Source organism: Mirounga angustirostris, unplaced genomic scaffold (genome assembly GCF_029215605.1).
Source record: "Mirounga angustirostris isolate CCGP_5_RB_7025 unplaced genomic scaffold, mMirAng1.0.hap1 SCAF_7, whole genome shotgun sequence".
In the NCBI taxonomy this organism is placed as follows: Eukaryota; Metazoa; Chordata; class Mammalia; order Carnivora; family Phocidae; genus Mirounga; species Mirounga angustirostris.
This window is the reverse complement of record NW_026991715.1, coordinates 124,830,976-124,847,058: the sequence shown is the minus strand read 5'-3', so window position 1 is coordinate 124,847,058 and position 16,083 is coordinate 124,830,976. Positions and strand designations below refer to the sequence as shown.

The following is a 16,083-nucleotide window of genomic DNA, read 5'->3' as shown; positions in this document are numbered from 1 at the left end:
ATATATATATTCATTTAATCTTCACAACAGCCCTGTGAAGGAAGCGGTATTATTGTCCCCATTTTACAGATGAGGAAGTTGAGGCTTGTAACTTGACTAAAGCCACGCAGGTAGCAGGCGGCAGAATTGGGATTTGAATGCAGGCAGTCTGGCTTCGGAGTCAGGCTTCTGCTCTTGACGACGACAGTGTACTGCTTCTCATCACAAAGCAGCCGGTGGCAGTTTTTTAAAAAATTGAAGTACTCGTGAAGCTGAAAAGACTACCGTGTGAGCCAGCACGGCAGAGCCGAGCGCTAGACTGAGAACCGGAAGTTCCGGGGTGTCGTTCCGCGGGCGCTGTGTTGACCTGGCCGGAGGCTGTTTCCGGTGTGTGAATGTGTGGAGAGAGCGGGGCTACGCTCACGGGAACGCCGGCTTGTGGGGCTGGGCGGCCGCAGGCCTGTGTGCTCTCCAAGATTTTATCCTTCTAACTTGTTTAGCCATTTGGTGATAAGGCAGGGAATGGTGTGATTTTAGAGGGTTCTTTTTGTCTTCCTTTTCTCTTTCTCTTTTTGTTTCCCATTTCCACAGGTTTCATGTTTGTCCCCTTTTCTGCCCTCACCCAGGCTTTGAACTCACACACCCGGCATTATGAGTTAGTGTGCCCTCTTTAATGAGTCCGAGATATGTTTATCTATTTTCCAAAATATTATGTGTTCATTTTTTGAAGAAAATAGAACATTCTTTTTTTTTTTTTTTTTAGATTTTTTATTTATTTATTTGACAGAGAGAGACACAGTGAGAGACGGAACACAAGCAGGGGGAGAGGGAGAGGGAGAAGCAGGCTTCCCGCCGAGCAGGGAGCCCGATGCGGGGCTCGATCCCAGGACCCTGGGATCATGACCCGAGCCGAAGGCAGACGCTTAACGACTGAGCCACCCAGGCGCCCCTAGAACATTCTTTATCTAGAAACATCATGTTGCATCTCATCTTCCTATTCATCCCTAATATTTAAAAAAAAAAACTATCTTTGATTAGCTCTTCACCAGAAAGAAGGGCCCATTTCAAATGGAATCTTTTGGTCAAGCCCTTTATTTAATCTTAATAATTCTGCAATTGTGATGACTGGGTCACAGTTCATCTGGACCACATTCATTCTAACAGGGTTAACAAGTGTGTCAGATTGTCAGGTCATGGCTATAATTGACTTTGGCTTTGAGGTTTTCCTTCATAATAAACAATGGGCCCTGAGCCAAAAAAGCTTGTGGTTTATATTCACATACTGATGATTGAATATTACAAGTGATTTCTCCTCATACTCATTCTGTGACCCTGGAACTGGCTTTTTGCTTTTTGAATGAATCATATCAGAAGAATATCCATAATTAAAAAGAATGTGACCTGTGCACTTTCCATTGCAGCTGAAAACATTCTGAGATTGTTCTGTGGCCTGAGCACTAGGAAGGGAGTGTAGAAGGCCTAGGTTAGAGCTTAGTCAGAAGAGAGAAGACAGCCCTGCTGACAGTTTGAATCTGTCGCACAAACAGTGCACCCCAGAAATGTCCTCATACAATATTGCAGGGGGAATCTTTATTCATTACTGACTATTCTACATAAAATTCCTCTGGATGGAAACACTGAAGGTGGGACTCAGTTTTTGTTGGGCTTCTGACATTTTTCCATTAACACAGTTGCTGGGAAAGACTCGCTTTGTACAAATACGTCTGAGAATTCAGTTTAAAAAATGTCCCAAGGGGAAAATTATTCAGCAAGTAGTATCATCTAAATAGAATTGATAGATTTGAGAAAGACATTTGCTTAAACTTTTATCTTTGCTTCATGAAATATTAACTATTAGCAAATGCAGAGTTTACTGAAGCTAAAACAAAATGAAACAAAAAACCTTTCGGCCCTTCTCTGATTATTTAATGGTTCATAACAATAACTATGTTGATATGTAATCTGTTCTTTTCTTGGTAATTCTAGTAAACAAGTTGACATATATAGTCAAGTGAAAAATGTTTACTATTCACCAAGTGAGTTAATCAAACTGGAAAACACGTTTCACAACCAGCCTTCTGTAAGTTTAAGTTTTCAGTTAACACTTAGAAAAATAGGTCAGTGTGGGCCATAAACGAGTAAATTAGATAGTTGGATAAAGCTGATTTCAATAAGGTGGGTTACTCTTTTGGTCCTCAGTGAGGTTTACCGTGTCCCTACTGACCTGTTGAGCAACCGCGGTGATTATACCCTTGGCTGAATGGAATGTTCCCCTTACCTCGTTTTCCTTCAGGTCAGTCTCTTTATAGGCTTTGTTTTGGGCAACTGACATAAATCTTCCATGAGGCTGGCAGTTTGAGTTGGCAACTTCCTGTCACTTGAGAAAGCAGGTATAGAATCCTGGAGGAACTGATTAAATAGATGGGAATGGGTCAGAAAGGGAAATACTTTTTTCTCAAGGTGGTGAAATAGATCTCTTGCTCATTTTTTATTTATATGTGTTATTTCCTAAGTTCAGTTATTTCCGTGTGTTCAGTGTCCATTTGGTTTGGTTTGTTTTTCTCTTCCTTATGGAAGCACCCAACAAAGTCTGTGTTACAATCAGTGTGCAAATTCTGTTTCTTCAAGCAGCCCAGAAAGGAATCCACTTTTGTGGCCGGTGACAATGTTAATAGAGACTTGGAGTATTTTGTTGTTGTTTATTTGTTGGTTTCCTATTGGTTTTAAAAGCAGGGACTTCTGGACTAACTTTTAAGTGTTTTCAAATCCATTAGCACTTTTTTTTTTTTTTTTTGCATGTGTCATTTTACTCCTGCTTGGCATTGTTGATTTATTTTTATAGTAGTTATCTATGTCAAGGGCAAATAAGGCCATCCCCCAGGGAAGAAATCTTTTGGTTCTAGTCCTAACTCTGCCTAATCATCTCTGTTTCTCATTGTCTTAAAAAGCAGTGACTGAAGAAATCCATTTTAAATGCCCTAGATAATCTGAATTTAATTTTTTGGGGGGGGGGATCTTTCTCATATATGAGTTTCCAAATTGTTTCAAAAGAATAACTGCTGGAAATACATTTAAAAATAACAGTTGCTGAAAAGAAAGAATAGCTGCAAGATTTAAAGCTGTAATTCTCTCACTTTGCTTCTGTAAAACGCTGGCATTCTCTAGACTAGACAGAGATGTTCAGTGTACGCAAGTCAAATGCCCTTTTTGGAGGAACCTGGTCTTTATTCAGCAAACCACATATAGCTCTTATGGAAGGCTCTGGATGGTGCCGTGAGAACGTTGGTATTGGGGGCAGGATGGATTGGAACACGGGAAACTTCTCTCTGTGGGCTACATCTCCCTTTACCTGCTCATGCCTCACTCCCAGGGATTAAAGACTGCTCTTTCAGGGGTGGGCCTGTGAGAGTACGGCCTCGAACCCCATTCTTTCACCCAGTCTTCAGTGGCATCATCTAGGGCCGGCTTCTTCCAAGGTGAGAAGTACTTTCCTACAGTTAAAGGAGGCTCGTCAGGTGTCAAAGTTGATGTTAAGAAGACAGACTCTTACTCCACAGCCTGGTTTCAGAGCCCTGCTTTACTTCTTTCTTTCCCCAGCTGGGAGGGAAGGTGTTCCCACAGGTGCTGTTCAGTGCGCTCTACCAACCGGTGCTCATGAGGGAAGTGTAGGAACTGAGAGTAAGCATGCAGGAAATTGTAGAGCAATTTGATACATTTTTGGAATCTAATTAAAATTTGGATTTGCACTTTGCAGTCTTTTAATTTTTCTAGAAATACAGTATTTGTCTGCAAGGGATTGGAAATTAGAAAACAAAGCCTGGCCTTGCACCACAGATGGTTTGAGAAGCGCTGCTCTATGCAGGGCCCCAGATTGGAGGCTAAGGCCTTCTCCAGGGTGCCTCCTATTTATTCTAGTAGCAGGTTCATTATTCCTTATTCCCAAGTCCAAGAGTCTGGTTCTTCTTTTTTTAATAAAAAAAAATTTTTTTTAATGTTGGTAAAATATACATAACCTAAAATTTACCCTCTTAACCATTTTTAAGTGTACATTTCAGTCCTGTTAAGTACATTCACTTTGTTGTGCAGCCAATCTTCAGAACTCTTCTCATCTTGCCAAACTAAAACTCTATACTCACTAAACAAGAGCTTTTCCTTTCCTCCTCTATCTAGTCCCTGGCAACCACCATTCTGCTTTCTGTTCTCATGGGTATGACTCTCTTGGTACTGTATATAAGTGGAATGACACAATATATGTCTTTTTGTGACTGGCCTATTTCACTTAGCATAATGTCCTTAAGGTTCATCTATGTAGCATTTGCCAGAATTTCTTTCCTTTTTAAGGCTGAATAATATTTCATTGTACGTATCACCACATTTTGTTTATCTGTTCTTCTATCCACAATACTTAGGTTGCTTCCACCTTCTGACTATTCTAAGTAATGTTGCATTGAACATGGGTGTACAAATATTTCTTTAAGACCCCACTTTCAGTTCTTTTGGGCATACTTCCTGAAGTGGAATTGCTAGATCACATGGTAATTTTATTTTTAATTTTTTGAGGAACTACTGTGTTGTTTTCCATAGAGGCTGCACCATTTTACATTCCTACCATCACTGCTCAAGGGTTCCAGTTTCCCCACATCCTGGCCAATACTTGGTATTTTGTTTGGGTTTTGTTTGTTTGTTTGTTGTTTGATAGTAGCCATCCTGGTGGGTGTGACATGTTATCTCATTGTGGTTTTGATCTGCATTTCCTTAATGCTTAGCAATATTGAGCATCTTTTTATGTGCTTGTTAGTCTTTTGCTGTCTTCTTTGGAGAAATATCTATTGAAGTCCTTTGCCCTGTTTTTAAATGGTTGTTTGGGGTTTTTTTGTTGTTGTTGTTTTTGTTGTTATTGTTGAGTTGTAGGAGTTCTTTATATATTCTAGGTATTAATCCCTTACAAAATATATGATTAGCAAATATTTTCTCCCTTTTCATAGGTTGCCTTTTCAGTCTGTTGATTGTATCCACTGATACACAGGTTTTAAATTTGATGTAGTTCAATTTATCTGGGGTTTTTATGTGCTTATGCTTTTGGTGTCTTACCAAAGAAATCATTGCCATATCCAATGTCGTAAAGCTTTTCCATGGTATTTTTACAGTTTTTGCTCTAGGTTTAGGTCTTTCATCCATTTTGAGTTAATTTTTGCATATGGTATAAGGTAAGGGTCCAGTTTTATTTACTGCTTTTGGTACAATTTTGCCAGCACCATTTTTTGAAAGGAGCCTACTTCTTACACTCAGGTATTCCCTACCTGGCCAATAAAATGAAAGACAAAGTGGTAAACAGCACTGCTGGGAAAATTTGGACACTAGCTTCTCCTTGGGGGAAGGAGAGCCTGGCTGTCTGAAAGCTAACTGTCATGATTTCATGTTGCATATACATAATATGGTTATTTTACTGGTAATATTGTTATTAGTTCAAAAACTGAAATTTAAAATACTAAATTTCGTGGAGTTCCTCAAAGAGACCATTCTACCTTCCAAACAAATTCGTATCCCCTAAGTTAAGATACCTGGAGAGACAAAAGAAACTGTTGTGATCTGGTAATTCAGCCTGACAGTCTAAGTGATTCTGATGTAAAAGTTTACTCAGTGAATTTTTCTGAGTTTAGGGCTGGGGGGAAGAGTTATCTCCTTTGAAAACTAATACATTTCCTTTGTCTTTGTCTTGACTACTAGGAAATTGAGTGTTGTATTATTATGTTTACCCTTCTCCTTATTCGTTTTGATTTTCTTTACAAGTCCATTTTATTGAGGTATAATTTATGTATAATAAAATGCAAAATGCACCCATTTCAAGTCTTGACAAATGTATACACCCAGGTAATCACTTCAGTCAAGATGATGGAACATTTCCATCCCCCCCAAAACATTCCCCATGCCTCCTCACAATCATTACTCCCTTTCTGCCCTCTGTGAAATAGTTCCATTCATTCTGTGCCCTTCCAGTTAGCCACCAACTTGCAAAAAATACTTTTGGGAAGTAGGTACAATATGAGAGCAATTACTTAAATGAAATAACCTTTTTAAACTGTAGATTCTGTTCTTCCTGTGATCTGTCATTTAATTTCTTTTTTTATTTCCAAAAAAACACCATTAAAATTTCTTAGTACTTAAGTCTCATTGCAACTAACATCGATGAGCTGGTGTCTTTTTTTTTTTTTAATTTAATTTTATTATGTTAGTCACCATACAATATATCATTAGGGTTGTTTTTTTTTTTTTTTTGGTTTTTTGATGTAGTGATCCACAATTCGAGCTGGTGTCTTAGGATGCATTGCCAGATATGGTTACAAGACCATGTTATTTTTTTCTCTTTAGAAATTAAACATCTAATTCAAAGGATTTTTAAACCACATTGTTCCCATATTGGTTTGTCCATACCTCAGCAGTCCACATATTTGCCAGAAGATGAAATATGTAATGAGCACCAGTTGCCCTACTGTTGCATGTTAGAGAGCTGGGGTTGGGGGAAGAGGAGCGGGGGTGCTTTCTAGTAACTCAGCAACTCATGACCTATGAAAATCTGCAGCTGTTTTTGGAAATGTTAGAGCTATGACCTGTTCGTAGATGTCATAACAGTGTCTTGAAGTGACAAGAATTTCAACTGACTGGATTGTGTATGGGGACACCATGGGCTGCAGGTAGGTGTGTGGATCACTAGAGAGACAGGAGTTTTGACTAACCTATGCATGAGGAATTCCAGTACATGGCTTGCATCAGAGCACCATCAGGGTGAATGTGGATGGTTTATACTTCTTCCCAGGATAATAAAGAGACAGCAACAAGTAACATAAGGTTTTAACCCTGTTTTCACTTGTCAAAGAAAAGGAATGGTTGTTGTCATTATTTTAACATTCTGGAATTACCTTGATATAATGAATTGAATTCAAGATGAAGATGTGAGTTAAAATATATCTTTAGATATAGGGCTTTAATATTTCTTCGTAATGTGTGCAGCCACTCTGGAAAACAGTAATGGAGGAGGTTCCTTAAAAAGTTAAAAACAGAACTACCCTACAATCCAGCAATTGCACTACTAGGTATTTACTCAAAGGATACAAAAATACAGATTCGAAGGGACACATGCACCCTAATGCTCATAGCAGCATTATCAATAATAGCCAAACTATGGAAAGAGCCCAAATGTCCATCAATTGATGAATGGATAAAGAAGATGTGGTATATATATATATATAATGGAATATTACTCAGCCATCAGAAAGAATGAAATCTTGCCATTTGCAATGACGTGGATGGAGCTAGAGAGTATTACGCTAAGTGACCTAAGTCAGTCAGAGAAAGACAGATACCATATGATTTCACTCATATGTGGAATTTAAGAAACAAAACAGATGAACCTATGAGAAAGGAAAAAAAAGGAGAGGGCAAACCATAAGAGACTCCTAACGATAGAGAACAAACTGAGGGTTAATGGAGGGGGGTGGGGGGATGGGCTAAATGGGTGATGGGCATTAAGGAGCACACTTGTGATGAGCACTGAGTGTTATATGTAAGTGATGAATTACTAAATTCTCCTGAAACCAAAAAAATAAGAAAGCTTTCAAAAAATATTTCCTTGTAATGTGATAGAGCTGTTTTTAAAAGGGAATCAGCAGTAGCATAACCAAAAGGAGCATAAATTATAACCATTTCACATATTCTTGAAATTATTTTCTGTGTGAATGGTGTAAAAAGAAAAGTCATTGAACCAGGTATGTTTACAAAGCCCAGAACATCCTAACGCAAAGATCGCTTTTGAGGCACCATGTGCCAATATTACAACAATGGTAGTCAGTGATGCATCCTAAAATGCTTGACATTTCCGTGCACTGAACTGGGTTTTGGAGTGGAGAGAATGTCCCATCTGTTTGTTTTGTTGTTTTATTTTTGCTGGCAGGGCTCAAGTTACTCTGTATGTTATCTATCATTTTAGACTCATTAAATAAGAAAGCAATTACCTCAAATTCTCCTGTTCATGTGCACCATAATCACATGTATTTGGACTACTTAATTCTAGGAACAATGCAGAGAGCTGTAAATAAAGATCATGTGTGTTCTTGCGTGGTGACTATAATTTGGACTCCCAAACAGTCCTAATTAGCCTGAGTTTGAACTAGAGGATGGTTATGAATATACAAGATTTTACTGAATTTGATGTATTTTCATTTTATTTAAGAAAAGGACAGCATACAGTCTGCCACAGAGGGAAATCTTTAAGAGAATCTTTGGCTCTTTTGATGAACAAAATTAAATTTCTGTTATCCTTTTCTTTGCCAGAAGTTTAATGATATTTAATAATTGAGATGTAGTTGATCCCCAGATGTGCTTCCACTTGATGAAAGTAGCAAAGTCTAATCTAATAAACACTTGCTGACTAAATTTTTCCTCTTTTCATTAACTTTCTTTTAGGACTCAACCCAAAACCATGTTTGCCCAAGTTGAATCTGATGATGAGGAAGCAAAGAATGAGCCAGAATGGAAAAAGCGTAAAATTTGAAGACTCTCACATGAGAGCTGTTTGCATGAGGGGGAGTGATATTGGACAGTTGTTTTGTTTTGTTTTTTAAATGAAATAAAAAATACATTTTTATGAACACCTTTTGTAGTTTGCATTATTGAACCTTTCAAAAGATTGGTAGCTACCCTTCACTAAAATTGTGCTTCTATTTTCTTAACTACAACTATGAATCTGTATTATAAATAAATAAGAAACAGATTCTTAGCCTATTACCAAGTAGTTTAGGAACTTTATTCAACAATTAATTGGTCTTGTACAGATTCTTATAACGTTGAGGGAGGGAAATGTACATTGAAATGGACATGTGTCTTGAGCAATTCTAGGAGCATAATATGGAAGTAGACATCAAAAAGTTTCATATTTCTGTATAATTTCACAATAATTGTTTACATGATTATAAATAATTAGGCTGAGCTCAGGCTTTAAAAGCATTGCCGTACTAGGAAAGAAGAACATGTATCTGATTATCCTTAAAGAGCAGAATACAGTGTTTAGGATTTAGGAAGCAGGCTTTGAAGTCAGACCCATGTGGGTTCAAACCTTGGCCCTGCTCTTTACTGTCTAGGTCACCTTGGGAGTTATTAAACTTCTGTCTTCTAGCCTCAGATGATGATAGCACCACCCTCATAGGTTTGTTACAGGATTAGATGAGATATTCCTTGGATAGCGTTTGGTATAGTACCTGGCGTGTAATGAATATATACCATTTCCTATTTTAAAATAGAGCTAATGATACCTACTTTGCCGGATTTTTATCACTGTTAAATTGGAAAAATATGGAAATGTTTTGTACCTATAATTAGAAGACATTAAAACATTGTTCTAAAAGACCGTTGTGCTTTTGTGGCTAGAAAACTAAAACAAAAGTTGGCAGTTTGCCCAAAGTAATAATGAGTCAATAGAATAAAATTCTGTGGACTGCTTTCACACAGACCTGGGGTAATAATATTGCATGTCAAATAGTCCCCTCTAGAAAATTCAGGAATTTTTAATCCTCTTGCCTTTTTCCCTCCTGCTCTCATTTGTCCTGGTGAATTAAATAATTCTAAAAATGAATGAATGATGACCCAAAATGTGTGTTGGAAGGTTGCAGGCCTCACATATGCACCCCCTCCCCAAAAATCTTTTTTACGAAGATCACGGTACACAGCCTTCCTGCCCCTGCAGTTCTGGGGTGGGTGGCAGTGGGCATTCCTCTATAAATAAATCCTAAAATCTTTCATTCTTGTCATCTACTCTCTGTCCTTTTCCTCTTCCAGCCCCATCTTCATGCTATTCCCCTTCCCTCATCACTTAGCTTATAGGTAATAAGAACTAACTTTTGCTATGTGCCTACTTTCTGATGACTTCTATTCTGAGTTCTTTACCTGCAATAGCTCATTTAATCTTCACAAAAAAACCCATGAGTAGGTAAAATTGCTAAACCCATTTTACAGACAGAAGAGATTCAAGAAGTCAATCTATCTGAGATTATAGTTAGGGAAGGCTATACGAAGACACCCAAGATTTCTAAGCACCAGTAATTAACAAACTGCTCCAAGTTTCCTATTTCTGTTGAAATATACTTCATCCAAAATCAATTACAGACCAATATTTTGTTCCAAGTGCTTAGGATTTGTAAATTTACGGTTTCTTGGATAAAATTTACTGAAAGCATTTTGTGTTTTTTTCCTGTCTTAACATAAATATTGCACCATATGGAAGTATTCGTCTTGCATAGCCAAAAGTTGTCATGGAGGGTTGGAGGGAGGAATAAAAACTTGATCATAGTGGTCTTGGCGGAGCCTGCTATGATGTAAGGGGAGAGAAAGAATTAGCACGAAGATGATTTTCTCATTGTTACCACAACACAAGTGGCCCTTTTCAGGCTTGAGATGATTATCTCACTTGAGAATTTGATACAAAGTTATTTTTCCACACAAGATTGGCAAAAGACACATAGGATTTCCATATCAATTTTGGTGAATGAGGACCTCAGAACCAGGACTGGACAAATAGTGGGTGCTCACTGGACCTGTAGTCCCATCACGAGGGTAGAATCTCCAGTTGGTATTCCCCAGGCCCTCACACTCCCCATGCCCCTCGGGCCTCATTATCTTACCCCATACAACGTTACATTCCCTATCTCGGTCAACTGCATTTCTATTTGCTCAAATAAGGGACCTGGAAGTCATAATAATGACTCTTCCCTTACCCCCCCACCACCTCATGTAATCATTTGCCAGTTTCCATCCATGCCATCTGCTGACCATCTTCTATTTGACCTTCACCTCTTTCCCTGCTGCCCCTGCTAGAATTTAGTCCCTCTTAGCCCTCACCAGGACCTCCCAGGAGCCTCCCTCCCATCTAATCTCCCTGTTTTTCATTTGGTCTTCATCAAATCCATCTTTTATTCTGCCATCAGACTTAGCTTTCTAAAACTAAAACCCATCATTTCATCCCTCTGCGTAGAGCCTTTTGGAGCATCTGTGTCAGGAGTTTGAACCCATTTGTGTGGCTCTTAGGATGCCCACATTTGGCCTCTCCCCGTCTTTCCGGCTTTAACTCCTGCTGATCTTGCACATGCTTCTCAGTTCCAGCAACTCTGAATCTGGGAAGTACCAGGTGCTTTGCACCTCAGTGCCTTTGCACATACTGTCCCGACTTCTTCCCTTGTCTGCCTGTTTGTTTTTGAATATGAGGATCGGGGGCGCCTGGGTGGCTCTGTCGGTTAAGCGTCTGCCTTCAGCTCAGGTCGTGATCCCAGACTCCCAGGATCAAGTCCGGCATTGGACTCTGCTCAGCAGGGAGTCTGCTTCTCCCCCTCCCACTCCCCCTGCTCATGTTCTCTCTCTTTCACTCTCTCTCTCTCAAATAAATAAATAAAATCTTTAAAAAAAAAGAATATGAGGATCAATGTCACCTTTCCTGAGCAGCCTTCCGACCCACCCTGGCAGACAATTTGTTGCTCCCTCCTTTGCCCCCATGGTTGCTTACATACCTCTATGCTGCGGCCCTTATATGTTCATTGTAAGTGTGTGTGTGTGGCTTGTGGGCTTGAGTGTGTTTCTCCCACTGGGATGTAGGTTGTAAAAACTAAAGCACACTGGGTTCTGTGAATGTTCAATGAATTTGTTTAATGAGTGAGAGGAGCCATATTTTATTCACATTTGTATTCCTAGCCCTTAGCCCCAAGAAAGGGTTAAAATTTAAATATTTGGCAGAGGGAAAGAGAGAAACAGGGAAGGGTAAGGAAAAGATGGAAAAAGAATGAGGTGTGAAAAAGCATTTCTGCCTCACCAGTGGGAAGGAAGATTGTTAGTACGGAAGCTCGGTCTCTATCTGGGCTGCTTGGCCTTTCTCTGTTGGGGTTTATTGATTATTGTGATTATTGATATTGTGAGGAAACAGGATTGTAAACAGTTGCCTGTGTTTTAGCTGGCATGGCCTAAAAGCCCTAAGCCATCATGACATCCTCTGGCACTCCCCTCCTATCCTGAATCACCAAAGATCTGAGATATCTCTAGCATGGGGGTTCTTAACCTAAGCAGGGTGTCTGTGAATGCCCCAAAGTATGCAGTGCACTTTGCTTATGCTAATGAGCATCTTTCCGTAGGGAGGATCCACAACATTAATTAAAATTCTGGGTTATTGGGTCATCTCCCAAGAGGACTGGGTAAATTGGGCCATCCAGATTTGAAAATCAGGACATAACTGTCACACACATTCACGTACGCACAAAATACCAAACAGAACAAACTAGACCCAAACCGCTAACATCACTGGCTCTTGTTTAGTCTTAGGCCATTGATCTTGTTGCTTTGTAGTCAGACCTAAATTTTTGTTCTTTAAAGATGATTAGCCTTCTGTCCCATAAGCAGCTAAAGAGATCAGCTTTATGATTCCCTGAAGGCAGCATCCAAAGGTAAGTGCTTCTTTATGTGATCTAAGAATGAATATTATGAGATTTGAGCCAATTTGAGAAAAGCTTTTAGGAGTCGATATTACTATTTCAGGCATCTGTGAGCCCTTCAGTGTTTAATAACCAATGAATCAGGTTTGGTAGGAAATAAGGAGGGTAACCAGATGCCTACTTAGATGTGTACATCCAACCTGGGTCACTGGCCCTTTAGAGGTGACATGCTTCATTCATTTGTCTTCTTGTGTGTGAGGAGGTCAGGAAGTGGGGGAGGGTTGTTAAATGCCGTTTGAAAAGTGTCTGGAATGGAGTATACCACAAGGCCCCATGACCATGACTCGAATTTACTCAACACCCTCATCAAAGAACTGACTGGGGGAGAAGCGCCTATAGGTGGGAGATCTTGTGTGTATGTGTGTGGGTCTAGGGGTATATAGGTGGAGAAGGGGCTTTAAGAGCTAAGAGTAGAGAAATTTGCTATTTTAAGTAGTTTTATGAATTAACAGAGTTTATATTAGGGGCCTTCAAAATTTTAAATAAAAGCATTTTAAAGGTACTTCACCTGCCCCCACTTGTAATTACTCTTTAAGTAAAGAGCATCTGGAAAATATTGACATAAAATGGCAGATTAAAGATGGCCGTAAGTTCCTCAAGACATTCCTCCCACCAAGAAGAGACCCTGCCCTTAAATCTGAGCAGGCTCTGTGATGGCTTGACCAACAGAACATGGTGGAAGGCATGCTGGGCTAGTAGCTCCGAGGCCCAGCCATTAAGAGACTTGCAGTTTCTACTCCCTTTCTCTCAGAGCACTTGTTCTTCAAGCTGGGCTGCCATGCCGTGAGGAAGCTTCAGCAGCTCCATGGAGAGGCCCACTTGGAGAAGGACCGAAGCCCCTGGCCAACCCCAGCGGAGCTCCCAGCTGACAGCCAGCACCTACTTGTTGTTGAGCGTTTTGGGGAAGCAGATCCTTCAGTCTCAGTTCTGTCACATCAGCTGTTGTCGCATGGAGCCCTGCCCCAATCGCAGATTAAGGAGAACAATAAACGATTATTGTCATTTTAAGCAGGAAGTTATGGGCTTGTTGGTTATACAGAAATATAGAATTGGAACAACCTAAAAGGTAAGAAATCATTCATTTAAATACAATGCTGGGTGTCATATGCAACTAATGAATCGTTGAACACTACATCAAAAACTAATGATGTACTGTGTGCTGGCTAACTGAACATAATAAAAAATAAGTAAATACAGTGCTAATATTTTGATAAATCATTTTCCAATTTTTAAACTTTATGTACCATTTTGAGAATTATTTTGCTCCTCTTAAAACAATCATAATATTTAAAATATGGTGTATTCTTCACTTGTTAAATAAACATGTAAATTTTCTATATTACTACAAGCCTCATATATAATTTTAGGGGCTACTTAGTAGTTTATTATACAGATGTATTTTCTGTACTCAGCCATTCTTTTATTATCGGAAACATAGGTGTTTTCAAACTTGCTATCATAAGCAACGCTGCTTTGCTTTATCTCTATGCCTAAAGTTTCTTTATGTACATAGGGTTCTTTTCTTAGAATTGGTTATGCAAATAGAATTATGGAGGGTCAAAAGGAATGACTCATATTTGCTAGATAGGATTATTGTAATCTTGGTAGTTACCTTATCAGTGAATACCCAACTGGAGAGGACAGAGACGATTCTGGAAAATATTCCTGGTATACTAGGTTGAATAGTGTCCCCCCAAAATTCATGCTCTTCTAGAACCTCAGAATGTGGCCTTATTTGGAAATAGGGTCTTTACAGATACAATTACATTAAGATGAGGTCATAGTGGATTAGAGTGGGCCCTAAATCTGATGGCTGGTGTCCTTATAAGAAGGTCATGTGAAGACACAGAGACAAAAAAAGAGTGTGTGAAATGGAGGCAGATATTGGAGTGATGTAGCTACAAGTCAGGGAACTCTAAGGATTGTCGGGCAACCACCAGAGGCTAGGGTGAGGCAAGGCAAGATTCTTCTCTAGAGCCCTCAGAGGGGACATGGCCCTGATGACACTTTGTTTTCAGACTTAGCCTCCAGAACTGTGAGAAACTATATTTCTGTTATTTTAAGCCATCCAGTCTGTGATAATTTAAGGCAGCCCTAGGAAATGAATACACCTTGCAACAAGACATAAGGAACACTTGGATCCATGTGAACATTTCAAGGCTGTATATCACAATTCACTAAGCGCTCAGGAAAAGGGGGGAAAAAAAAATCACAAGACTTTCCAGATCCAGCATCAAAGTTTCGAATCCTCTTGTCCTCCACCTCCCTCCCCTGCTCCCCAGGTCCAACCATCAGCATGGACTTGAGTTATTATAGTTGTTGTTTTAAGCCACTAAATTTTGGAGTAATGTGTTACATAACAATTGACAACTAATATAATTTCTAATGCAGCTAATGCAGCTAATTCATCTTACATTTTGAGTATTTAGTCACTAGTTTCCAGAGAGACTTCCTGTTCAATCTTCTCATTAAGAATTTGTCTTAAGGTGGTGAGGTCACTCGGTTTTTCTTGATGGGGTGAGGGTGAGGGGACAGATTTTATTCTCTAGGATGAGAAGACTGTCAGGAACCACTTGGGACAAACCCAGAGGTCATAGCTAAAGGAAATAATTGTCACATTTTTTCCTTCAGTTCCTTTGAGTCAGCAGAGTTGCTGCCCCTTCTCCGTACCCCTCAAGTTGACTCGGCTGAAAGTGGTTCCCTGAGCTGCTATGGTGCCATGGCTTCCACACTTGGTCTTATCCCTCCTCCTCGGCACACACAAGCCGACATCCAGCGTTATAGCCTCCTATATCCCAAGTATCCATGGCATTCTAAGCCTATGAGTAAAGCTTCCTCATAGCCCTTTTCATTCTGAGACATCTATGGCTGATGGTTTTGCTGTTTATAAGTCACTTTGAAGCATGGGTGGCTGACAACTGGATTCTCTCCTCAGACCTGCCTGACAGAGCTGACATGACCAGATGTCTGGTGCCGCTCTCAGATCTCTGAAGTTGATCAGCCATGGCAAAAGATAAACACATGAGAGAAGAATATTTACTATATTAATCAGGACTCTTAATCAGTGGTATGGCTGGTATCTTGGAAAGTAGCATGAAATATGAAGTTAGAAGTTTGGGGTTTATGTTTCTCCTTCACTAGTTAGTAATTTTGTGAGTTTAGGAAAGTCATATAAACAGCAAGCCTCAGTTTTTTCATCAGTAGAGTGGCAATATCGATCACCCTCACTGTATCCAGAGTATGTGTGTGTATGTGTGTGTGTAAGAGCTTTGCAAATTATGAAATGCTAATATAGTTGGTCACTTGTGATTATTTATTAGTAGTATCTCAGTAATGTACTCGAAGGACATATTCTTAGAAAACAAGCCCAAATCCATATCAGCCCCATAATTAAGAATCACTGTGGTGGCAGAAGGATGCTCTATTCACAGGGAGAATTTGATTCTGTGTGTGTGAGAGGTTGTCATCTAATGTGAAAGTTATCTAAGATTTGGCTAAGATTTTCTTAGGTGGACTCTGGTCCTGGTTGATTCAGCTTCTCATGGAACTAATTGGAACCCTGATCTACCTCCTCTTGGCCTTG

At 39.5% G+C, this 16,083-nt stretch overlaps 1 protein-coding gene across 4 annotated transcripts in view; it reads left to right on the top strand.

The window, feature by feature from the left end:
* WDR70 (WD repeat domain 70) overlaps window positions 1-8,624 on the top strand; it is a 295,418-nt gene extending 286,794 nt beyond the window's left edge. For all 4 annotated transcript variants that reach the window (XM_045862134.2, XM_064596782.1, XM_064596784.1 and 1 more), the window contains one exon: window positions 8,440-8,624. In XM_045862134.2, coding sequence (XP_045718090.1) covers window positions 8,440-8,527 — 88 coding nt within the window. In that variant the 3' untranslated portion in view covers window positions 8,528-8,624. The remainder of the gene's footprint in view (window positions 1-8,439) is intronic.
* Window positions 8,625-16,083: the final 7,459 nt, after the last annotated feature.